The following is a 25544-nucleotide window of genomic DNA, read 5'->3' as shown; positions in this document are numbered from 1 at the left end:
GGTCCAGTTTCTCTAGTCTCTCCTCGTAGGGCTTGGTCTGTAGGCCCTTAACCATATGAGTGGCCCTTCTCTGGACCCTCTCCAGGTTATCCGCATCCTTCTTGAAGTGTGGCGCCCAGAATTGCACGCAGTACTCCAACTGCGGTCTGACCAGCGCCCGATAGAGGGGAAGTATCACCTTGGACCTATTCGTCATGTATCTGTTGATGCACGATAAAGTGCCATTGGCTTTTCTGATGGCTTCGTTACACTGCCGACTCATGTTCATCTTGGAGTCCACTAGGACTTCAAGATCCCTTTCCACTTCTGTGCCACCCAGCAGGTCATTCCCTAGGCTGTAGGTGTGCTGGACATTTTTCCTCCCTAGGTGCAGCACTTTGCATTTCTCCTTGTTGAACTGCATTCTGTTGTTTTCTGCCCACTTGTCTAACCTGTCCAGGTCTGCTTGTCTAGGTTATATGACCATAGACAACAGGCCCTTGGTGCAAATTGAAGTAGCTCCATAGATGGCACTGAAACTATAGTAGTTTATACCAGCTGAAGATCTGAACTGTACATTTCCTCATATGTATAGAAAAAAGGATCTGTAGAAAGATAGATCTGTATAAATCTATATATCTAAAGATTTATAGAAAAAAGGTCATATGAGGAGAGGCTAAAAGATTTGGGGGAATGTTCACTCTAGAGAAAAGAAGACTTGGAGGGGACTTGGTGTCAGCCTATAAGTATATAAGGGGCGTATAGCAGGACCTGGGGGAGCATATGTTGACCAAGGCACCTCAGGGGAAGACAAGAAACAAAGGACACAAACTACTTGAAGATCACTTCAGATTGGACATACGGAGAAACGTCTTTATGATTTGAGTGCCTAGGATCTGGAACAGACTCCCACCCGAGGTGGTACAATCATCTACCTTGGAGATCTTTAAAAAACGACTTGATGCACCTTGCTGGGGTCATCTGACCCCAGCAGTCTTTCCTGCACAAGTGCAGCAGGGGCTGCACCTGATGATCTCATGAGGTCCCTTCGAGCCCCTAACATTTATGAATCTATGAATCTGTCAATATTTGGCAGATATTTAGTATTATAGAACTAGGATAGATAGTTACCATAAGCATGTAATGGTTTTGTTGCCATGTGCATTTTTTGGCAAAATGCCCTAATACTTTTCAAAGCAATCTAATAATATCTAATAAAATCAAAAGGGCTATTTGCTAAGGTACTGGCAAAGAAATTTGGTATGCTCTTATGCAAGTATTTTATCATTCAAACTTTGATATTCAAGCTCAGGTTATATATATATTACCAGTTATCTGAGCTGTCCATCTTTTGAGTTTACTAAAATTTTAATTCTGCTAATGTTTCATTTGCAAATGAAATAAAACTAGCAAGTGATAGATTTTTCATATCTTTTCATTCCAGAAGGCTTTGAAGACATTTATAATGAAAGAAAGGATGACATTGAAGAAACTAGAAGGAGTGAAGGTGAAGAGTATATATTTCATGAAGAAAATGGAATTTCTAATGAACATGCTGATGAGAACATAACTGGCAAGTAAAGATTCCACTCAGTTTTATGAAACTCATATTAATTTTTAAAAGAAAACTCAGTGTATTCATTATTTGAGCTACACTTATCCATGACCCCCCAAAACACACCAAAATGGCAGTATAAACCCATCTCTTAAGTTAGTGAAGGCACCTCACTGGGATTGTGACAAGTGATATTTTTGTTGGATTTTGTATTTATGACTGCCATAAAATAGGTAACATGGGACTAGGGACATCTGTTTTGTGAGATAAGCCAGGGCTTATGTCATTATACTGAGGACCATTTTAGTGCCATTAAGCTTAACAGATAGATGAAGAATATTATGCACAAACCTCAAATTCCAATCTCAAAAACTCTCTCGCATTTGTAACTGTGTATCTATTCAGTCTGCATTCTCATGAAATTTCCCTTTAATGTCTTTATTGTTCTAAAATGTTCTGGGAAAGAAGAAATGCTTTCTGTCAAAGAAATAAAAAAAACAGAGAATTCTTCATGAAATTGTATTTCAGCAGTTGAAATTTAATAAGTACAGTGTATTTACTCTACAAGAATTCGGGCCAGATTCTTAGGGCTGGCTGAGCTGCATTTTTATACTTCTGGAGAGTCCCTACAATAAGACAGAGCTAGCTCAGTACTGTTCTGACAGATAGACTCTGCCCATATGTTCGTGGAGTGAGCCTAGGAGTACTGGCAAAAGATACATCTTGTATGCCCACCCCTATGTGCTGCACATGTGTCCACATTTGCAAATGAAGCAGAATAGACAGTTTATGGCAGGGGTGGGCAATTATTTTGGGTGGCGGGCCGCTTACTGAGTTTTGGCAATCCATCAAGGGCCGCATGACAGGCAGCCAGGGGCAGATTAATATTTATCTTCTAAATTTTTTAGGGGCCCTGCAGGCGAGGCAGAATGGCCTGCTGGGCCGCATCCAGCCTGCAGGCCAGATTTTGCCCACCCCTGATTTAGGGGTATACCTGAATGGCCCTGAACGTGCTGCCTAGTACCATGTTTGGGGTCTCCAAACCTAGATAGCCAAGTGTAGGCACACACAGTTAGTCAGACATAAACCCAGGCCATCTACACTGCCTTATTTGCAGTTTAGATCTGCTTATAACAGGCATAACTAGATGAAATTTATCTGTCAGCAGAGCCCCTGTATTACTGTAGATGTTTATAGACATAAGAGTCATTGCTAGCTGTGTTAGTCTGAAGTCAAGCAGAAGGCAGGGTAGATTAGTGTGTGTGGGGGGGGTGTAATCTGCTACAGTTAGTCTATACAGTGCAAATCTACTAGGGCTGTGTGAGGCAGGCCCTATTCGATTCTGATTTGGCCTGAATCGTGGACAGTGATTTGATTAATTGATTTGGATCACTGTCCCCGATTCAATGCCGATTCAGAGAATCAGCAATTCAGACATAAACACAGCTTTAAATGTTTTTTCTACATACCTTGAGGTACCAGCCCATCTTATGATTGCTTCGATGCTGGGGCAGATGGAGCATCCCACAGGAGTGCAGGGGGGCCCTCCACATGCTTGGTAGCAGACCCAGAAGTGGACTGAAAGTACTTCTGATCCACTTCTGCATCGGCCGGGGAGTGCGCTAGACCCTCCCCCCCAACAAAACCAGGAGGCACCAGTCACTGAGCCCCCCCGTGCACTCTCCGGCGGACCTGGAAGTGGACTGGAAGTGCTTCTGATCTACTTATGGGTCTGCTGCCAAGCAGACTGGGGAGCACCCCCCACTTCTGTGCGACATTCCATGCACCCCAGCATTGCATCATTCACAAGCCACCTGCTACCTCAAGGTATGTAGAAAAAACATTGAAAGCTGTGTCTATGTCCAAATCTTTCCGAATGTCTCCGAATTGATTCGAAGGGTTCCGATTCAATGCAGAGAGATTAAAGGTTTCTCTGATTCAATTCAGATTCGGAGATTCAGCCACCGAATTGGGCCGTATCTCTGCCGAATTGAATCAGGGACCGAAGCTTCGCACAGCCCTAAAATCTACCTTGCAGTCTATAGACAGAGGCATGTCCATGATTATATTTCTGTCACTTTTCTTGTCAGATGAGATAGAAAGAGAGGGTGCCAGTGGATGCTGAGAAGGTGGCTTTCCATTCATGTTGCACAGCCCTCAGAGTGGCTGAGGTTCTAGGCCTTTATCTACACTTACATCGGGGGTAGGCAACGTTTTTTGGCCAGAGTGCCGAAAAACACCATAATGCCTACCTCGGAAGGTGCCGGAGTGCCGGCATGGCAGAAAAACAAAATGAGGGCAAGGGGTACATGGCAGGATGGAGCTGCTGCCAGCCAGGATCCCGGGCTGCTTCCAGCAGGCAGCTGGGACGCTGCAGGTCCTGCTCAGAGCAGCCCGGGCTCCAGCAGCTACAGAGCCTGGGCTGGGGGGCAGAGGCTTTGGGTGGGGGGCTCCGGGCTCATCACCTCCATGCCGGGAGCAGGAGAGAGACCGGGGCTGCGCTGCCTCAGGCCCCACCCCCACCGCCCGCTCCGAGGCGCACCTGCACACGCTGGTGCCAGAGCCCGGCACAGCTGTTTGGAGCCTCTCGGTTGCAGCAGCCCCAGCTCTGGGGAGCTGCTGCCAGCCGGGATCCAGGACTGCTCCCAGCAGGCAGCTGGGACACTGCAAGCGCTGCTCGGAGCAGCCCTGGGCTCCGTCGCTGGCAGCAGCTTCCCGTGCCACACTCAGCACGCATGCCAGAGGTTGCCGACCCCTGACTCACATTATAAACACATGAAATGGTTACTAAAAAGTCCTTGCAGGAATTCTGTGATTATCCATTTTAGTCATAAGTACCAAAATGGTATGTAAACATACAGGATTACACGATATGTCACAAGCTACGTTATTTAAATCCTTGAACAAACGGTTCAATTTGCAATATTTATATATCCTTTTCTTATACCATATTAAAATTTATGTCTTATAACATATCATGTATGTATGTATACACACACAATTATATACATATATATTCAATCATTAGGGCAATTTAACTGTAATCTCATTTAACTGAAGGGTTTTGAAAGTCCACAGAGAACAATTGACACATCCCAGAAAACCTATAACAGGAAACAGATGTTGACTTTGTGCCGCCATAAAAAAATGTTATGGCGGCACAAAGGTGAAGCAAACAGATGTTCATGCCTATTGTTTCACAACAAATGCCCAAAATTGTGGCCACAACAGGTGGTAAATATTTGTACTGCTTTTTGCAGCTGACGTCTGTTTGCTTTATGGTGGGAGAGTGCAGGCAGCCCAGAGCAGCCAACACTCTCCAGCTACCCTGGGCAAGCATTCCTGGAGCTTCAGGGGTCTTATCCTGCATGCTCAGGGACTTCCTCTGCAGGATCAGGCCTCTGAAACCCTGGAAGTGCCTGACCAGGTATCTTACAGAGCTACCCCTGGGAATCCCCTAGCAGGGATTCCTTGGCATACCTAACATGTTGCTGCACACCAACTCAGGACAACAGGCAACCCAGTGAACCAAATCAGCTGTGCCAGGACACATCCTGGCACAGCTGATTCTACTCTAACGATGACATCTGTTTTTAGCCTTAGTGAGACAAGCAAAGAACTTATTCAGTGTCATTTTGAATCTAACAAACCCTTGTCACCGTACAGACAAACACATATAAAAACAAAATTGGAGCACACAAACAATTTAAGTCAGATGGACTCATTTAATTCAGCAATCTATTATAAAACATCTGTGTATAGTGTTACTGCCAATAACCAAGACCCTGGTGGATTGAATCATTAATGAATATAACACCAAGACCTGCCTGCTGTAGAGATCTATAAGCTAAAGTGATAGCTCTGCCTCTTAGATTTAAATCTTGCTGATAAAAATATAATCTTATATGGGACTTTGCCTCAGTTAAGTCAATATCCAGATTCAGTTGCTTTGCAATAGGTCTTGTTAAGGTTTCTGATGGGTTATAAAAATAATTGGTATGCTGAGACAATTTTATATTGCAAATCTAGCAAATAATAGACAGACAAAGACACAGACCAGTTGGTATAACAGAATAGCAAAGTAGAAGAAAAAGCAAAAATATAACCTTGATTAATTTTTGTACATTAAATACACAACAACAGTTATACTATAGTTTTCTTCTTGGTTTCCTCATTTAACAATATTGATATGAGTGTTTGTAAGGGGAACAGTGGAAAGAGAACATCTTATTCTGGCTCCAGAGCTGTGAGAGACCTTGTGATAAGCTGAACTTACCTTCTGAGAGGCCATTATTTAGGCTTAGCATGCTTACATTCTATAGAGTATATTTTTAAGTATGAATAAAAAAATCCAGAAACACAGACTGCTATATCCTACAGACAGGATGTATTTTGTCTAGTAAAAAGTACCCAGAAGAAAATAAGTTTTGTAATATTTCTGTACATGGGCAACTGGTGCCACCTTAGTCGCAGGGGGGAAGGGGGGAATGTGCCCCCCTCAGCAACCAGTCAGTGACTGCGGGGGCGGGGTTCCCTTTTGGCCAATCTCGTTGACCAGGGTGGGAGGGGGGGTCCCTCCACAGCCAATCACATTGACCAGGAAGCAGCCACAGCACTCCCAGAAATGGCAATGGCGCTTCATCCAGTGCTCCCACTCCCCAGCTGGCACTCACAGAGGGGGCACCGGGTCTCCCACCTGCACTCCTTGCCCATTACTTAAGCGGGGAGCACAGCGAGTCAGGGGGTGCACCAGCACTTTAAAGGGGTACACATGCCCTCCCATGCACCCCCTATGCGAAGCCACTGTTTCTACACCTTTTAACTTCTCTCTGATGTTCTATAGGTTTTCAACTGTTGTCCATCGGCAGAGTTCCTAATGCCACAAGCAATATACCTGGTCCCACTGGTAGTCCCAAAAACTATATTGCTATGGAAATAAACAGTAGCACCCCATCAGCTTCCACAGTAAAAACAAAACCAACTTGGGAATCATTTAATACTCAAAGAACTACTTTTCAGCAATCTGCTCCTGACAGAAATATTGACCATACCTTTAGTGGCATTAATGGTCACCTGGTTGGCATGGAAGAAAGCTCTTCAGCAAACACTGTGATGAGCAAATCTTCAAGAAACAATCCTGTATTACCTGAGAAGAGAACACAGATAGAAGCTGAAACCAGCCATTTAGATACTAGCAAAGACTCATTGCTTAGGAACAAAATAAATGTCAGCAATGTGACTTCTCTAGCAAGCAAAGTTTCAGAAAGAGAAAATAGCCACGAAGTTGAACACCCATCACTCAAGCAAAAGGATAGTCATTTACCATCTTTTTTCACTGGAATCACTATCCTACCAAAAGTATTTGACACAGATCAGGAATCGGATGCATTAACAATGGCTAAAGTATTAACTTGTGCTGATTTACTCTGTTTTCCTGGGGTCCCTTGTAAATCAAGCCAAAATGGAAGCTTCCGATGTGGTCACTGTCCTTATGGATATTATGGAGATGGTGTCACTTGCAGAGGTATTGCAAATAATGATATTGAATACTTTACAACAAAGGATCATATGATATTTTTAAAATTTCAAAATATAACATCTAAAATTAAAACAACTCCAACTTGACTTTTATTTAATTATTATCATAGGTACAGCTTGAATGTTCTCACCAATTCTTTTAATTGCATGAATACATATTTAAAAAACAGGGTTTTTTCAGTGTCTGTAAGTTTCCATGCTTAAGGGCAAGGACTTTAACTGATTCTATGTGATAGATTTATCATGCTAAGACAGACTTAATTAGGACAAAATTCTGCTCTTGTTCTCCTTATTCCTCTGCTGGTTTTTTTTCTTATTGCCCTGCAGCAATATGTAGGCACTCATGTGGCAAAAACATGGAGTGTGTGGCACCTAATATTTGCAAATGCAAACCTGGTTACTCTGGTTACAGCTGTCAGACTGGTGAGTACAATACGTTGGATTTATCCCATCTAAGTAGCGTGTACTAAAGAATGCATCTAAAATAATTGTTGGTTTTACCCAGCTTTTTGTCGACCTGATTGTAAAAACCGTGGAAATTGCATTAAGCCAAATATTTGTGAATGCCCACCGGGCTACAGTGGCTCAACCTGTGATGAAGGTAAAGGCATCATCTGTTTCAAATATAGTAAGTCCCCAAGAAGTGTCTGATACGGCAATCACAATTTTGAATATCCATCTTTGCAGGGGTGAGATATCTGTTTATTTACACAACTTGTCAAATAAAATGGAGATATAAACTATGCAATAAAGCTTTCTTTAATGTTATTGAAATTGAACATTACTTGTGCTTAAATTTATTAATAAGCTCAAGTGATATATATTTAAATTTAGTGATACAGTATATAACAATAAAAACAATTGTGTTTTATTTTATCTATAGCATCATAAACTGTCTTGTTTTAGTGAAAGCTGCATATTACTACTACTACTACTAATACAATGCATCAGTACAGTGCATACCATATATATGCAGACAAGGTTCCTTGGGTGAATTTGATATCTTTTATTAGACCAACCCAAATGGTTGGAGAACAGTTATTAAGCAAGCTTTCAGGTTCAAAAACCCTTCGTCAGGCTAAGGAAGCTGCAGCAGTTGGTGTGTGCTCTTCCTGGATGGAATGAAAAGTAAAGAAGCTTCTTTACTTTACTTTAGCCTGACGAAGGGTTTTTGAACCTGAAAGCTTGCTTAATAACTGTTCTCCAACCATTTGGGTTGGTCTAATAAAAGATATCAAATTCACCCAAGGAACCTTGTCTGCCTACTATATATATGTATATTTATACACATATTCACATAATTAGGGATTTGTATTTGCTTTGAGTATAGTTTTAATTTCATTCTTTCATCTCCTCAAGATAGTCAGTTCAGTAAGCTATTCATTGATGGGCACTTCAACCCCTGGCTGTGACTAAAAAAGTTCCAAGTACCACAAACCATTTTTATTGTTTTCTGTTTGAAATTTGACATTGTTCTTAGGTTTACCCTCTCCCTACTATGCATTCTTAGAAACTCTTGATAAAATGAAGAGTAGTCTCTTTGAGTCAAATTTTGCCTTCAGTTGCATATTGAGGACAATGGGCAATATTAATTGCTGATACACACAAGTGCAGCTACATTGATTTCAGTGGAAATGCTGCGGTCGGTACACTTCTCCAATGGGGAATTTGATCAATGCGAAGTTGTGTGTGCATCTGACAGAATTGGACCCTTTCTTGTATTTGCTCCTATAAGAGTTGCCACATCTTCATTTTAATTCCAGGTTTTTTGCATATACTCATTAGCTGATTAACAATAGGTACCCTTACCTGCTGTTTTAAAATAACTAGTGCAATGGATCTTTTTAGAGCTGACTTCTTGACATCATAATTCTATATCTGCAGCACATTGTATTCCACCATGTCAACATGGAGGCACATGCTTGGCCAGGAATCTCTGCACTTGCCCTTATGGCTTTGTAGGACCACGGTGTGAAACAAGTAAGCATATAAATAAGGAGAAAACAAGAATATGATATGTATTCCCCTACAGATGTAGTAAAAAAAAAAGGTCATGCTTTAAATTTTTGATACCCTTTGTTTACTGTTAGTAAATAAAGAAATACATGAAGGTTACATAACTGGGGCATCAACTAAATGTTTATACAGACTGCTGAATGGGTGAAATATTACATAGTATTATTATTTGCCATGTAGGTAGATGGAATTATTATTGAGGGTGGGATATTATACCCAAAACAAGTGCAATTTTTTGGCATTTGGTTACTGTTTCTTTTGACTTTTCCTTAAATTGATTGGTTGATGAGGGGATGGTCTTCATTTAGAAGCTAATATTAGCAAATAACAAATCAGTGATTAATAGGACTCCCTGAAATTAAAAACACGTTCAGGTACATTTCCCTTGATCTGGCATGCAAAATGGGTATCGTAGCTGGACATGTTGAACAGGTTTAGTCCCATGGATGTTTTCCATTTCATCTGACTTTATATACTCCAGCTACTTCACCCCAGTTTTGGAATAATTCTCATAGCAGTCTTAACTGTTAGTAACTGACAAGTCTGTATATTAAAAAAAATCAGTTTTTACAGCAATTCTGTTTCACTCTCTTTGTTACTCTTAACATCCTTGCCTCTGTAGGCTCTTTTGTTTTCAGTTGTCATGAAATATGAATATGGCTTTGAAGTATATTGTAAAATCCATATGGAACGGGGTTTCTTGAAGAACTGACTCATGGTTCTCCACAGCCAGGAGTGCTCCTAAAAGCTTCTTCCTTGCCAGATAGTCACAGATCTCATCAGGAATCAATTCTGAGGAACAAAAAGAGGGAAGGAGAATTGAATGAAATGTCCTGAAGCTGAGCATATTAATCACTTGATGTTAGGGTTCCATTTGTTGTTCCATCTTTAAATTTTCCCTTTTCTAGAAAAGTACTTGAATAGATGGTTGCCTGATAGAACTAGACTGGAAACATTTCTTAAGTACAACTTTTCTTTGACAGTTTTCAATCTTGCAACATGCTTAATTATGCCACTGAGATAAATCCTATCTAATCCTATCACCTTCCTCAAGTGATAGGTTTGGGCAGGGGTGGCCAAACTGCAGCACAAGTGCTATGGGCAGCCTCTCTGTGTGGCCTGCAACAGATCAGGGAGGGGACACAAAGCACAGTAGCAGATAGTGCAGGAAGCAGAACACAGAGCACGAGATTGGTCAGGGAGCACAGAGTAGGGAGCAGAAAACAGACTAGCAGATAGCGCAGAGAAAGGGAATCTGAGTGGCATTTGTGGGGGAGGAGGTTATTTTGTGGCATGCCTGCCAAAAAGGTTGCCCCCCGCTGGATTACAGTGTAACAAATTGTAATGAATTATTTTACTATCTTCTTATTTTGTGTTTTCTTCTAACTTCCTGGATTATAGTGGTTTGCAACAGACACTGTGAAAATGGTGGTGAATGTCTTGCTCCAGATACCTGCCAGTGTAAAGCTGGTTGGTATGGACCAACCTGCAGTACAGGTAAAACTGGGAATTGCTTGGGATCTATGCTCATGGACTGGTAGAAGTCAAAGGAACTCCCAGACCTCAAAATTAGGCACCTTTTAGCTCAAGAAAGGGCCAGTCTCTAGTGTTACTGCTGCGGAACCTTAGTTACCCTTTGTACCTCCAGTTATTAACTCGCTTGTTAGCACTAGATAAGGTATGTAAGTGAATGGCACCTTCAGCTATTTTACCTGCTTTGTTGTTTTTCATATTGTGCATAGTTATTTAAGCCCTGTAACTTCAGTCAAAGCAAGCCATTTAATCCCCCATGTAGCTTATGAATTTACATTTGGATTTATTGGGATTTTTTTTTCTTTTCTTCCACTCTGCAGCCATGTGTAACCCAGTATGCCTCAATGGTGGCTCCTGTACTAAGCCAAGCGTTTGCCTCTGTCCATATGGATTCTTTGGTCCCCAGTGTCAGAATGGTAATAATTCTCCCTCTCCCGCTGTCTTGATGAGATGGCCACTGGGAAAACAGCTTCTCTAAAAGGACAAACCTTATGACTTTAAAAATTCTGAGCTAAACACAGATATAACATAGTGCAAGACAGAAATCACACCTTCTTTAAGATGCAGTTACTTATACTGGACCAGTTTGTTGCATGAACACAGCTTCATTTGATCCCCACCATGTGTTCACCGGTACTCTCGTGCAGAAGTTGGTCATAGTCTGTTGACTATAACTGGGCCATAAGGAGCTTATAGGTACACTGCTACTTGAAATACTAGAGTGCAATGCAGCTGTCACCCTTTAGCCATTCATAGAATTATAGAAAATTAGGGGTGGAAGGGACCTCAGGAGGTCATCTAGTCCAACACTCTGTTCAGAGCAGGACCATCCCCAACTAGATTATCCCAGCCAAGGCCTTGTCTAGCTAGGACTTAAACACCTCCAGGGATGGAGATTCCACAACCTTTTTGGGTAACCTGTTCCATTCTCCCCTATGCTGACAAGATGGTTCATCCACTTATTGCAGGTAAGTATCTTTCCTTGTCAATATAATTTCTACCAGACAGGCATGATTTGGCTGAATAGAAATAACATAAGATTACAACAATTCAGAAATCAATTGTCAATCTGTTTCCCTGGAATAATATGCAACAACAAAAATAAAGCGTGTCTAATGCATTTTTTTAAGCTATCTGTAATCCTCCGTGTAAGAATGGCGGCCATTGTATAAGAAATAATGTTTGCACCTGTTTGGATGGATACACTGGCAGAAGATGTGAAAAAAGTAAGACAATATAAAATTGCTTCCAATATTTAGAAGCAACAGGTGAATTTAGAGCACTGGTAGTAATCAGCAAATGTTGTTTATTTTAAGGTATCTGTGACCCAGTTTGCATGAATGGAGGAAGATGTGTAGGACCGAACATTTGTTCTTGTCCCTCAGGGTGGAGAGGAAACGCATGTAATACACGTAAGTATCTTATACCTAATGTGCATAAAGCCATTAAAATAAATAAATACCCATTTAGTTGTAATGCAACTTTTAGATAAATAATGTAACAGAAGTCTGATTTTTCTGTCCAAACAAAAGAAATTAAGATGACACAAATGTGCGGGCCAGGAGCGACCCGAGCCCTTTTCCGTGCTGCACGCGGGCTGTGGTCAGCAGCCCGGGCACGCCGGGTCGGAGAGGGAAGGCCGTCGAGCTGGAATTAGGCACAAACGCTTAGCGGTAGTTTTAAAGATTGTTTACTTACACTGAGATGGCAGTGGTGTAGGCTGGAAAACTTGCCTGAGTTGCAGTTACAGACAGACAACAAAACAAAACTCGAACCTGCAGGGCACGAGGGTACGTCGCAAGGGGTTTTCGGTAACGGGAAGATGCAAAACACGAGGGTACGTCGCAAGGGGTTTTCGGCGACGGGAAGATAAACCTGCAGGACTCGAACCCGGGTAGAAGAGCTCTGAGGTCGGTCGTAAGGACTCACACGAAGTTTGCTAGGCTCCGTGGGTCCGGTTCTTTTGCGCGCAGGAAGGGATACGTCTAGGCTGAGATCGAAGACGGGGAGAGGCTAGAGGTTGATCAGACCTCTGTTGCCTGTTTGAAATGCGCTGGGTCCGTAAAGATCCGCAGCGCTTAGAGATCTTCACACAGCATGAAGTCTCCTCCTCCCGGTGTTCGTGGAGTCCTCCAACTTGGGCGGAAACCACTCAAGCCTTTTATAGGGCTAGCAAGCCAATCACTAGCTGCTACGTGTGAATAATTTAGAACTGGCCAATAATGGGACTCGAATCAGCATACAAATGGCGGGAACTCTTTGCAACGAGCATTTCTGTGCTGCAACAAAGAAATGCACCCTGCAAAGAAAGCTTCAAATTGGCAGGAAATTCTCCCTTGCACCGGGGTTCTCTTTTGCAGCAGAAAACTCCACCGTGCAAAGAAGCTATAATTTAGCGGGAACAATTTAGCAGTGCCAAAGCACACAAAAACAAAAATCACACCCTTTGGGTTGTGACAACAAAAACAAAGAAACAAAAACAAAAGAAAGACCAGTTTTCCTCTGAGTACATATTTACATCAAAACATAAGATGTCATATCTGTACCACTGAAACAAAGCCAGGGAGCTTCCAGTTTGACCATGAGAACACAGCATGCAGTACTTTCTAATCCAGGGTAACACATAATATTTGTCTTATCTCTCAGTTATCATCTAAATAAAAAGCCATCTAAATTTCTAGTGTTCATTGACAGCATCTTGTCTGTTAGAAACTGTTCAGCACACCCGTCTCAAGGTCCTAATACAGAATTCACATTATAAATCAGAAATTACTTCATTTGAATTAATAAAGTGATACTGCTCTGAAATCAAAATAAGTTTCCCAAATGCCTCTCCATTAAATAAATACAGGCACTCCTAAATAATTCTCTCAGTATTTTCATTTTTAGAAGTATTACACTAATCTCAATCCATAGCTACATTTTTGCAACATATTCAGTGTTTGATAGGATCAAGCAGTTGTAGATTTTAACCCAAAAATATGTTTGTTTGCATTGGCCAATGTATCTAGTTTAAAAAATAAACAAACAAAAAGATTCCCCCTCCCTCCCCCCAGACAGTTAAAGCTCCTTTCTAAAACCGCCTTATATCAAATCTTTAGAACTGCAACATGCTCTGTCCTGGCGCCCAGTTGACTCCCTTTCCTGTCACTCAGTTATATGCATTCTCTTCACCCATTGTTCTGGTCATGTAATAACCACTTCACATCCCTGTGCTATGTCCTTTTCCTGAACCCTGTCAGCTTTCAAGGTTTTTGTCCTCACCTTCTAGGGTGGTCACTACTCTGCCTCGTATACTTTTAATTGCCGTCACATCACTTCCTCTGCTTACCTGAAGTCCTGACAAAGTTTTTTTGGTTGTTTTTTTAAAAGTTTTTAAAAGCTGGGCTATAACTTGTTTTATACTTTAAAACCTAGAGATTACATATCTTATTGAATATACCTCATTCCTAATGGTGCCAGACTTGTTTGCCCACTTCTGTGCATCCATAATTATTGCCTGGGTGTCTTCCATCATGTTGCCTCCTACACAGAGAACAACCTTTTCAAAATGAGCTATAAAGCCACTATGTTTTCCTCTTATGTAGTAGTAGGTAACTGGCTATCCTCTGGATCATGGTGTGTGTAAGAGGTCTAGTTACCCAGACCTTTGGCACATAGGCCTAGAGTATGGAAAAGTGGAGGCTGCTTACGACCTACCATCTCCTTCCTCCCCCCCTGCCCCCTCAGACCACTGAGACAGACTCCAAAGGCCAGGCCAGGTGCAGAGATTCAGTACCTCCATGGCTGTAGCTTCTGCCAGAGAGCAACAGATAAGAATTGCTGTACCTCCTATGAAACCACAAAAATTAATTCAATTGCTCAATTGAGAAAGAGAGATTGAAGGACAGACAGGTATGTAGGAGAAGGGCTGTATTTATTTTAGCAATGGCAGAAAATATTTAAGAAATAGTATATAATACACATTAAAATGGTATGTATTTTGTATCCCTCTCCCTTACCGTTTCCTGTATTTTCCTTTGTGCTTCTGAACTGTACTCACGCCATATGGGCTGGAGGAGTGTAGCTAACAACTCTCCTAAAAATCAGAGATGTAATGTGTATTTGGTGGGGATTTTTGCACAGCCATCTGTCTTCAGGAATGTAAGAATGGCGGGGAATGTATTGGACCAAGCACGTGTCATTGCCCTCCACAGTGGGAAGGAGTTCAATGTCAAACACGTAAGTCTGATGTGATCTTTACTATAAATGTATGTCTTCAGCGAAGTTAACAAATTTCAAGTTTGCAGACATATATAGTACCCATGACTATTGTGTAACACTTCTGCAATCTGTCAGAATTTGGAGACAAGCAAGGGGTAGTATTCAGTCTCAGTGGGCTGTTCTAACTCATGTACTACAACAACAGACCTGAGGGCCATTGCAGTAGCCCAGAGCAGTTAGGTCACATATCATAGCCCTCGTCTTTTTCTCAGCAGCGGTTCTAGTATGTGCCCATATGGAAGGCTTATGATCCCTCTATCCCCACAGAGCCAGTACACAAAGATTATGGCTAACCCAGCACTGGGGCCATCTATTTTACAAAGAAGTTGATGTTGCTTTTGTGATTAAAGACAAATACCTTTGTACATTTCAGCTGTGTGCAGTCAGAAATGCCTGTTTGGAGGCAGGTGTGTGCGACCTAACACGTGTTCTTGTCGTCCTGGTTATACTGGAGTCTTCTGTGGAAAGAAAATGCAGGTAATTATAGTAAGGGTACACACCTATAGTAATGGAAAGCTGAAAGGGACATCCAGAAATCATCTAGCTCAACCAACTGCAAGAAGGCAGGATTATGTATATCTAGACCACCCCAACAGATGTTGACTTAGTGGGTACTTTAAAACTTCCAATGAAGGACATTCCAGTCATATTAGGTAGCTGTTTTAAAACCCTAACAGTTAGAAATACCCAAATGAGCAAATTAACATTTGTTGCAAATTAGGTGTTTTATTCTTGTCCTTCCTTCAATACGTATGGATAATAATTAATCACTATCTTCTTTATAACAATATATAAAACTGTTAATGTTCTCTTTTCTGGACTAAACAGAATAATTTCATTCAAATTATTCTCACAGGCCCTGTTTTCTTCTTTTTGCTGCCTTCCTCTGGGCTCTTTCTGATTTGTATATATGTTTCTTAACATGGTGGTGCCCAAAGCACAGTAACACAGCCGAGACCACACCAGCATCAAGTAGAATTGAATGACCTCTTCTGTTAAACACAAATCTCATTCTGGGATGTATTAAAAAAGCATGACATTTTTCATAATTGAGTTTGTATAATCCACTTATACACCACAGTTCCTTTTTTGCCATGAAGCTGCATAGCCAGTTATTTCCCATTTTGTAATTACACATTAATTTTTTTCTTTCCTAAGTGTAGCACTTACCACTTGCGTTTATTGAACTTAATCTTGATGATTTTGTACCACTTTTCCAATCTTGTCCTCCAGAGTATTTACAACCCTTCTAAAAGGAATATAGCAATGTATTTAAATCAAAGTTAACCTTTTTCTGAAGCGTGAAGTAAATATGGCTTTGAATACTTCAGTCTTTTCTGCATTGTTTATTTATTCTTTCCTTTTTAAGAAATGAATTTTCCTTTGTCTTTCTCTTCTAATATGCAGAAATAATCTTTTCCTATTACTTTTCGCATCCTTTGCTAATCATAAATCACCCTTTCTGATTTTATCTCTGCATTGCTACATTATTTTCTTATGCTGATTCATGTAACCTTAAATCATGCAGTCTTCTATCCACTTTTTGTACAATTCTGTTTTCATTGTCAGGTTCTTTCAGAACCCTGATTTAGCAATAATAAGCTTTTATTATGCTTCTAGTCTTTCCTGTTGCGTTGAGCTAGTTTGGCATTATGCCTTTTTGTACAGTCTCTTTCAGTAACTGCCATCTTTCCATAAAGCTTCAGAATAAACAGGGAAAAAATGACAGAACTTCAGTGATTTAAGTTCAACCTATCTTGAGTTTTTCAAATAAATACTGGCAGTTAAGACCCACAATCCATTTTAACCAAACATTGTAATTTAAGATGTTCATTGTGAGATAATTATTAAAGACGACCCAGGTATTTATCAATTGATGAAAGGATTAATTAATGCTCATGCCATTTTTTTAAAATGTAAAACTCTGTTGTAACTATTTTTTTTAATATCAAGATAATGTGTTGGATTGCAATATCGGTAAGTTGGATTTTCAAGAGGAACTTAGTTTATATATCAGCACAAATTATAAAATTGGGTGCTCAAAAAATAATTTTGATTTTAAGGTCAGACTATAAGTTGATTCTGAATATTTTAACCTATTCTTAAAATGTTAAACATTTCAGGTAGATAATTTGGTCCAATTAATACTGACATTTTGCTTCCAATCAGTATCAACATATGCCACTGAAAAACTGCTTTCTACCTTGTATTCTAGGGTGCGTACACATGTACTAAAGTGACCTAACAAAGTCAACTTAAGTTGACTTAAGTTAAGCCATGTCAGAGAATACACTTGATACAATGGCAGCCATCTTGCAAGCTAAGGGAGGAGGTGTATTATCTTCACAACATTTAAGTAACCTCTTCTCCATATACATTTGTACACTCTGACAATTAAGTTGACTTAAAATCAAGTCAGCTTAACTTTCAGAAAGTTAGTATGTGTATGCACACCCCTACTTTCATTTTTTAGAAAAATAACCTATTTAATTTTACCAAAAAATAAAATAACTGAAAGGGCAAATCATCAATTTTCATTATGAATGTTGCATTTCTGATGCTATCAGGAAAGTAAAGATACGTTGGAAGTTGTTCTGTAAATTCGTGATACAAATTGTTCTGAGTACACTAAATCTCTCCCTTATTTCTTCTTCACCAAGGTACAAAAACATCACAGTTGAAGAAAATCAATTACATGAATTCCAGGACCATGCTGGATGGACCAAGAGACTCTTGAAATCAAAGAGAGTCTTTGAAGGCAATAATTAAGTGTATTGAAATAAAGGGAGCAATGTCCTGTAGTATGCCTTTAAAATATTCATTATGATTTAAAAACCAAAGACATACATTTTGTAAAAGCTGCAGTACAATCACATGCTAATAACAGACATCTAATCTACTATTTTTCCGGATCCTCTGGCTACCTCACAATCTAATTACAGCATCCAACTTCCTATTGAACATTAAAGTTAGGAAATATTGCAGATCTCAAGTATGCTGGAGCCTGGAGAAGCAGTCAATGGAACTCAGATCTATAATGAATACCCTTTCTAAAGGCCCATTCGTACCAGCTGCTGAGCATCTGCAAAGAGCAAATTGCAGAAACAGCCCATGAAATCCTGTGTTTTGTTTTCACACACTTATTGAAAAGAGCGCATCTTGTGTGTCTGATTTCTGAGGGAAATCAGGACTGCTTTTTAATCTAGTTTGCTTAGTTATGATCATCCTTGGTCTGTGTTATAGTGAATAACTTGTAAGACCTAATGAGCATAATCCTAAAAAGATAGGGGTGAGGTACCAATAATCACATGTACCATCCATAATCAGATACAGAACAGTCCTGGATTAATCCAGCAGTGAGAACTATCGTCACCTTCTCTGTTGGTAATTTGGGACTCATGTCAATGTGAAGTTATAAGAGACCATTCCTACACTGTGCTGTTCTTGAAGTATATTTCATCTGTCCCATCCCACTGATGATTGGGATTTGGGGGACTGGGGAACATTCTTTCAGTTCCTGAATCTGTCATAAAGACATGAGAATGTTTTTATCCAGAGATGTTCCCAGATGGTCCTTGAAAAAGCAGAAGAGTGCTGAAAGAGAGAAAGGGTTGGTGTCTTTAAAGAAGTAATAGATGCTTCATCTGCTTCCTTAGAAGAAAGTAACATAACCACCAAAATTAGTAGTTTACAAATGTCTGTAGAAAACTACAGGACTTCTTTCTTCTGTCACCCATTGGTTCAGGTAACTGTCAACAACTCCTGGCAGCAAAATTCAAAGGTTCCTACCTCTCTGTCCTGAGGCTTTCTGGGCACTGGGGCCTCAGCCAAGTGTGAAAGGTCATTTCTGTGCATAAAGCAACCAACAGACGGCTTGGAAGTGATGCAGATTTCCCCTTATCTAGATACCATAGTTCACAGTGTATAAGTTGAGATTTGAAGTCCAATTTTGCAAGGGATGGTCCTGCACCAATCAAATGCCAGTCCTGATCTTGTTTGCTACGAGTAGTGCCACCAAGCCCAGCCCTGCCCCCTGCAAGCAGTGCCAAGTTCGGCACTTGGCTGGCACAGCTGGGCTCGGTGCTCGGCTCATGCAGCCCCATCTCCTGCAAGTGGCACTGGCTTGGTCCTTGGTTGGTGCAGCCCAGGCAGCGCCACTCACAGGGGTTGGGGCTGCGCCAGCTGAGGGCCAAGCACAGCCCTAGCCCTGGCAAGCAGTGCTGCAGCACACGTCCACCCCACAGGTTCCTGGCCTACAGTGAGGGCACACAGGGACTGGTATAAGGTAACCCTATATTTCTGATCCAAAAAGTTAGGTCAACTTATACACCAGATCTACGAAATCCCTAATATTTTTAATCAGAAAAATGGGGTCAACTTTTATATCATGTCAACGTATATACTGTGAAATACGGTAATTGCATTTGCAGTTCTTAATTATGTGTTTTACCATAAAGAAGCCTTACAATTTCCAGTTCAGCTGGTTGATGCAGAGTCTATATAGCTGGCATTTCCACCAGTTTGGAACTGGTAGGATTTAGCCAATTGCCTTGATGCTGCCATGCAAATACCAGGCTAGAGCTGTTACCTTCATGATAGCCGTTTGGCCATTCCCTGAATAGATTTCTCTTAATAGCCTTCGTTGACATTTTCTGAACTCAGCCTCCTCCCAGCACAATGCTGTTGGATTTCTGAGCGTATTACTGTAGGGTGTTTCAGAAGCCTTTTCAATTTCCCACTTGCATTTTAAGTTGCAGACAAACTGCTGTGTCTGCTTTTCAACAGCTTCCTTAAATACCAGCATCTAACTGGCAGATAGCCAAATTTGCTGGAAGTAATTTGTCTCATATTTAAAATCAATTCAGATGAATCATGTGAGAAAAAGCTATATTCTACCACCATCCACTATCCTGGAAACTGTTGGAGCCAACAGGAGTGTCCTACAAATGCACAGGATTTTTAAAACATTTTTTAAATTGATGTACTAATGTTGCACAAACCAAACTTGAAACAAACCTGTTCGAAGTGGCATTTTATCATGGCAGCATTCTAATAATGAAAGGGAATGTATAATATTGTCAGTGACTTAGTGTTAAGATTTGTTTGTTAACAAGCTCGCACATCCCTTCACTCACAAATTAATGAGTCTGTCTGATTCGTACCAAATAAACCCGTAGAAAGATGCGTTTTCAGAATCATATCTTCTTAGAATTGTCAAGTTATTGTCACTAACCGCACTATACATTTCTTTTCTAAAGTATCTGGAAAAGAAACTGCAATCAGCAGAGCTAAAATTGGCCTATATTAGTTAAAATCTAAAGGAGAGAACACTGTGAAGCCATTCTGTATTTCTGCAAATGCAATAAAGCAAACTAAATATTTGGTATCTACCTAAAGTAAGACTTTCAGAGCTTTATGGTATGGTATTTGTGTAGTATTTTATTCTCCAGATTGTAAATCATGTACATGAAATAAATGCTGTTTATTATCTTTTTAGACTTTTGTTCTTAATTTACATTGCAAGGCTGAAAATATATTTCCAGAGGTTGTTGCCACTCCAGAAATTTAAAAAGTGTGGAAAACAAGTGGAAAATCTCAAAAGTGTCTGTTTTCCTATGGATGATATTGACATTCATGACTTCCTGGTATATCAGTGGATATGCTAGAAATTGACTTTGTAAAGGGTTAAAAGGTATTATACAATGGTGTGGTAAGTGTACCGTTTATCATTTTAATGAGGAAGCAAGCTAATGTAAATAGTTATATTATAGAGTGTGATAAGGTCAGTAGGGCTAAGGGAGTTGTCCAAAGGTTGTTTAATATTATTTGAATTAGAGATAAAAAGAGTTCTTGTTTCTGTATTGAAGGCACCCCAACACAGATCACTTCTGTAGCAAAGAAAGATTTTCTGCACAATTATAGACTCACAGTTCATGGGACAGACAGCAGTATCTGCATTTTTAGGACAGTCTCTCTGGCTTTCTTTCTCTGGTCCAAAACCTAATTGTCCAAGAAATCAGGCATTTTCCACGAAATCTAAAAAAAACCCACAAACAAACAAACAAAAAACCTTATTAAAAATAAAATGCTGGCTCCCCCTGGGAAAGCCCACAGTCCTCATGGCTGCTGCAGTCCAGCCTCACAGCTGCCCCCCAACCCTCATCACTGATTGGCTGACAGGGTTGCCCATTGTGCAGCCCCACCCCTGTCCAGTCAGCAGTGAGAGGCAGGGCCACAAAATGGACAGCCCTCAGCCAATCAGCAGCAAGGAGCGGAGCCATTGGGACCCTTCTGCCAATCAGCAGCAAGGGCAGGCTTGCCATGAAAAGGCCACAAAATCAGCTTCATGCATCGTGAGCAGCCTGCGAAAAATCTCTTTATCTCACCATGACTTAGGTAGATCCCTAGATATGTGATAACTGTATTTGAGATACTGTTTCTCTGAATCCTGAATATCCTCTGTACCATATTCCAAATGAAACTGAGCTGAGAGCAGCATTCCTCCGTATTTAGTCAAACTGAAATAGGCCACAAACAAGATGGATTTCTAACTAAGATCACATGAGATCAGATAATGTCATGTAGAATTTTGAATGTCTGGAAGGAAAAAAAAAAGTCACCTTTCACACATGAACCACCAAATGAAGGACAGAATGAATAGCTTTCTTACATTTCTATCTTAATTATGTAGCTTTTCACATGTGCCCTGTCCTAATCTGATTTGTTTTCAGACAAATCTATTATGTATAATAATGGCTCAACATAAATGATAATATAACAGTTCAGTCCAGCACAACACAAACCCTTGAAGAATCATTTAATCCAGGGGTAGACAATATGTGGCACAGGCAGCTTCTGTATGTGGCATGCAGCAGACCAGGGAGGGGACAGACAACACAAGCAAGATAAGGCAGGGAGCAGAAAATAGAGAAACAAAGCAGACTGGGAACACAGGGTAGGGAGCAGCTAATGGGGTAGGGGAACAAGGCAGGGAACAGAAAAAGCAGCTGATCAAGCCTGGGAAGATGACGGAAATGGCACTCAGGGAGGGAGTGAAACTAATTTACAATACATTTCCCAAAAAGGTTGGCGTCCTACTGCTTTACTCAGTGCAATCTAAAGTGTTAGAACACCTTCAGTTACTCATTACTTGAATTTACTAAATTCATAATTCATCCCTGTATTTTCAAATTTCAAGTTTAAATTCACACTAAAAATATTGTGAGCACAGACAATGAAAAAAAGCAGAAAAGGTTAGCATATTTTACTACTGACCAATGAGGTTAATCTATAAGAAGTACTCTGTAATGCCTTTCAGTAAAAAAATATAATTAGTGCAATCAACAAACAATATACACCAGCAGTTCGGCATGGGAAAATGATTTTATAAGTCTGGTAACATAGAAGTTATACTGCAGGCAAAAACAGTGGCTGAATTTGCTATAGCCACTGACTTTGGAGGAGGCATGAGGATGAGTTAAATCTCATTGTTAGAAGATAACCGGGGGAAAAGTGACAGCCAATCAGAAATACAGCTACCACAGTCTCCTTACCGTTTTTCCTGAAACAAACATATTTCACTGGACCTCAAAGATACAGATAGTCATAATACATGTGGGGTGTACTGTCAAGCTGTCTCAAATAATATTTTCTAGACACAGATGATAAACTTCTTCATGTGATAAACATATACATGTGCAGGCCGGGAGCGATCCGGGCCCTTTTTCGCGCCACGCGGGCTGTGGCCAGCAGCCCAGGCACGCTGGGTCAGAGAAAACAGGCGACACGCTAGAATTAGGCACGGACGCGTAATGGTTGATTTAAGATTATTTACTTACACCGAAGATGGTCGCAGTGCAGGCAGGAAAACTTGCTTGAGTTACGGTTACAGATAGAAAAGAAGAGAGGCGGACTAGAGTTCCTTCCCGTGAACATTCTTCTATCCCATCCGGTTGGAGGCTCTAAACCGCAAACCGTCGCGCCAACCGAAGAAAGTACTCGAAGAAAAGAGCTCTGAATAGACTCACACGAAGTTTGCTAGGCTCCGTGGAACTTGTGCGTGCAGGGAAGAGGGATATGTTGAGGATTGCGCTCAGCGACGGGGAGAGGCTAGAGGCTGATCAGACCCCTGTTGCCTTCTTGATATTCACGCTGGGTCCAATAGGCTCCGCAGCTCTTAGAGATCTTCACGAGAGCCACGTGTGAATAATTTCACACAAGCCAATAATGGGGCTCGAATTATAATACAAATGGCGGGAACTCTTTGCAAAGTGCATTTCTGTGCTGCAAAGAAGAAATGCACACTGCAAAGAAAGCTACAAATTGGCGGGAAAATAATTCAGTGGTGCCAAAGCACACACAAAACAAAATCACACCTTTGGGTTGTGACAATACATAAGTATCTTTCCACAGTTCTGAATAGGGAGATATACCCATGTCCAAAGAATTATATACAGAAAATAGAATGTGTTAAATCTTCCAGCGAAAAGCCAGAAACAAACATGGACTTGTTGTAGCAGCAACATGAAGTACTCAGAAAAATATATATATTTGGGGCATGAACTGCCATTTACTATATAATATACTACATATCCTGCCATACACTACAATATTAATGCTCTATAAACACAGTACTAAATCATTAATTTAAACTGAAATTCAAGGAGAAAAAAAATGGCTTACCTTTTTTTTGGTGATGAGTGAAAGCCACTTTAGCCAGTAGATGGTGCTACATTGCAGCTGTATTTTTTAAAAAAATACAACCACGTCTATTTTCAGCATGTTAAAAACTTGAGACAAATTACAAATAACGTTTTAAAGAATCTTCTAGCAAATGAAACATTATCTAAACAATCACAACCAATTCAAATCCCAATCCCAGCTCAAATTAAAAAAAAAAAAAAATCTCTCAAGACCTTTTGTAGCCACACTACTGCTTACCTAACTTGAAATCACTTCTGAATGGAATGCTAGTAGGCTGACACCCTCCATGGTCTGACTCGAAATGTAAATGACCTCACTATGCTCATTTTTATCTGTCCCATATTTTTATTGCTTTTGATAACTCACAAACTTCTAATTAACATCAAGCTCTGCTTTTGGCATGTTGGTTAAAAAGACTAATTTTGAAATTAATTTAAAATTCTGAAGTTATTCCCAAATCTACTGTTTTTAAGTAACTACTAAAAAAAGTAAGTATTTAAAATTTTAGCAATAGTTAAACACAATCTATTTAAAAACAGATCACAGAAGGGCACAGCAGAAAGAATTTGCCTAACTTAAAGGCCAGGTACAGGCATTACACTTTTACTGGTATAGGTGATCAGAAACCAGTCTGTACCTATAACAGAACAGAAGCTCAGCACACAAAACCTGTCTGTATCTAAGTAAGAAATGCCCCAAGCAAAGCCTCTGAGACAGAGTATGTGTTTCTCCTTGGTTGAAAGCAGCATCTGAACACAAGGCAGCAGTCTCTGTGGCAGTGAGAGGGAGCTCTCTCCATTTGAAAGTACAGTGACCAGAAGACAAGTTGCAAAATGTAAACGTCTCATAGATTATATGAATATCTTTCATTTGTCCTTCCTCCAAAAGCATGAAGAATCTCAGAATAAGAACCTCTGACTCCCGTTGCTTCATCTGCGTCTGGCCAAAGTTTAGTGGCAATGAAAAGCAGGTGAAATATTCCTTCCATTGCAGCTAGTGTGTGACTTAGAGCTAACATATTCTGAGGGAGCGAGACCTTTTTGCTGCTCAACAGGAAAGCAATCTTGAAGCATTATTTAGAGGAAGAAGTCCAGCCCCCAACATTGGCTTTCTACAGGATAACTGCCTCTTTGTGCTCACTAGCAGAGCTGATTTTTAAAAAATGGTAAAATATATATCCTCAAAAGAGTGTCCCCTAAAATCTGCCATGAAACATTTGGGTGAGATTTTTTTAAATATTCTGGTGGCAGTTACTGATTCTACTCACTGGTTTTAGCAGGACTCTGGTGCTCCTTCTCTTCCTTATCCCATAGTTTCTGAGGGCGTTCTCTGGTCCCTGGGAAGATAACCCCTCCCTCCAACACACCATACTTCTATTACAAGGGAACAGTCCTAAACGAGGGACTGACCAGCAGATATGTTGCAAAACTGGGACTTGGGAGCCCTAGATTAATTAGCCTGCTTTGTCACTGCTTTTTTGTCTGAGCAAATAGTATAATTTATCTGCACTGATTCTCCAAAATGGACATAACAGCAAAACTCCCTACATAACAGGGATATCGTGGGATGAATAGATGGAAGACTGAAGTGCCCAGATATGATGGTGATGAAAGCCATATCAGTACACAAAAAAAGGCTTCAGGTATAAATAAAGGGTTTAGACAGCAGGTACTAAATTTGAAAAAGGAGATTGTGGACAGGTCTAGATTACAAGTTTACCATGTTTGGCAGCAGTGCCCTCAAGTGTTCTGTGTAGCTATTGCTCATACTGGAAGCAGTGTAGTTTTGTCTGAATGGTGTCAAGGGCAGGCTAATTAAGACAGTATTATGCAGAGAGCTGTCAAACATTTGAAAGCATCACTGCTGGACATAGTAAGTTTGTGGTCGGTGGGCATGCCTACACGTGCACTTAATTCAAAGTAGGTTTACTGCACAGTAACAAATACTGCTCAGTAAG

At 40.5% G+C, this 25544-nt stretch overlaps 1 protein-coding gene across 1 annotated transcript in view; it reads left to right on the top strand.

The window, feature by feature from the left end:
- The window catches only part of VWDE (von Willebrand factor D and EGF domains), a 68228-nt gene extending 47882 nt beyond the window's left edge, over positions 1-20346 (top strand). The window contains exons 21-32 of the mRNA XM_025212162.1: positions 1424-1552; positions 6378-7058; positions 7400-7495; positions 7578-7673; positions 8957-9052; positions 10490-10585; positions 10942-11037; positions 11752-11847; positions 11938-12033; positions 14747-14842; positions 15258-15361; positions 17545-20346. Of these exons, the coding sequence (XP_025067947.1) occupies positions 1424-1552; positions 6378-7058; positions 7400-7495; positions 7578-7673; positions 8957-9052; positions 10490-10585; positions 10942-11037; positions 11752-11847; positions 11938-12033; positions 14747-14842; positions 15258-15361; positions 17545-17565 (1703 nt within the window). The 3' untranslated portion in view covers positions 17566-20346. The remainder of the gene's footprint in view (positions 1-1423; positions 1553-6377; positions 7059-7399; positions 7496-7577; positions 7674-8956; positions 9053-10489; positions 10586-10941; positions 11038-11751; positions 11848-11937; positions 12034-14746; positions 14843-15257; positions 15362-17544) is intronic.
- Positions 20347-25544: the final 5198 nt, after the last annotated feature.

Source organism: Alligator sinensis, unplaced genomic scaffold (genome assembly GCF_000455745.1).
Source record: "Alligator sinensis unplaced genomic scaffold, ASM45574v1 scaffold938_1, whole genome shotgun sequence".
Lineage (NCBI taxonomy): Eukaryota > Metazoa > Chordata > Crocodylia > Alligatoridae > Alligator > Alligator sinensis.
Note: the sequence above shows the minus strand (reverse complement) of the source record. Positions and strands in the feature narration are given on the sequence as shown.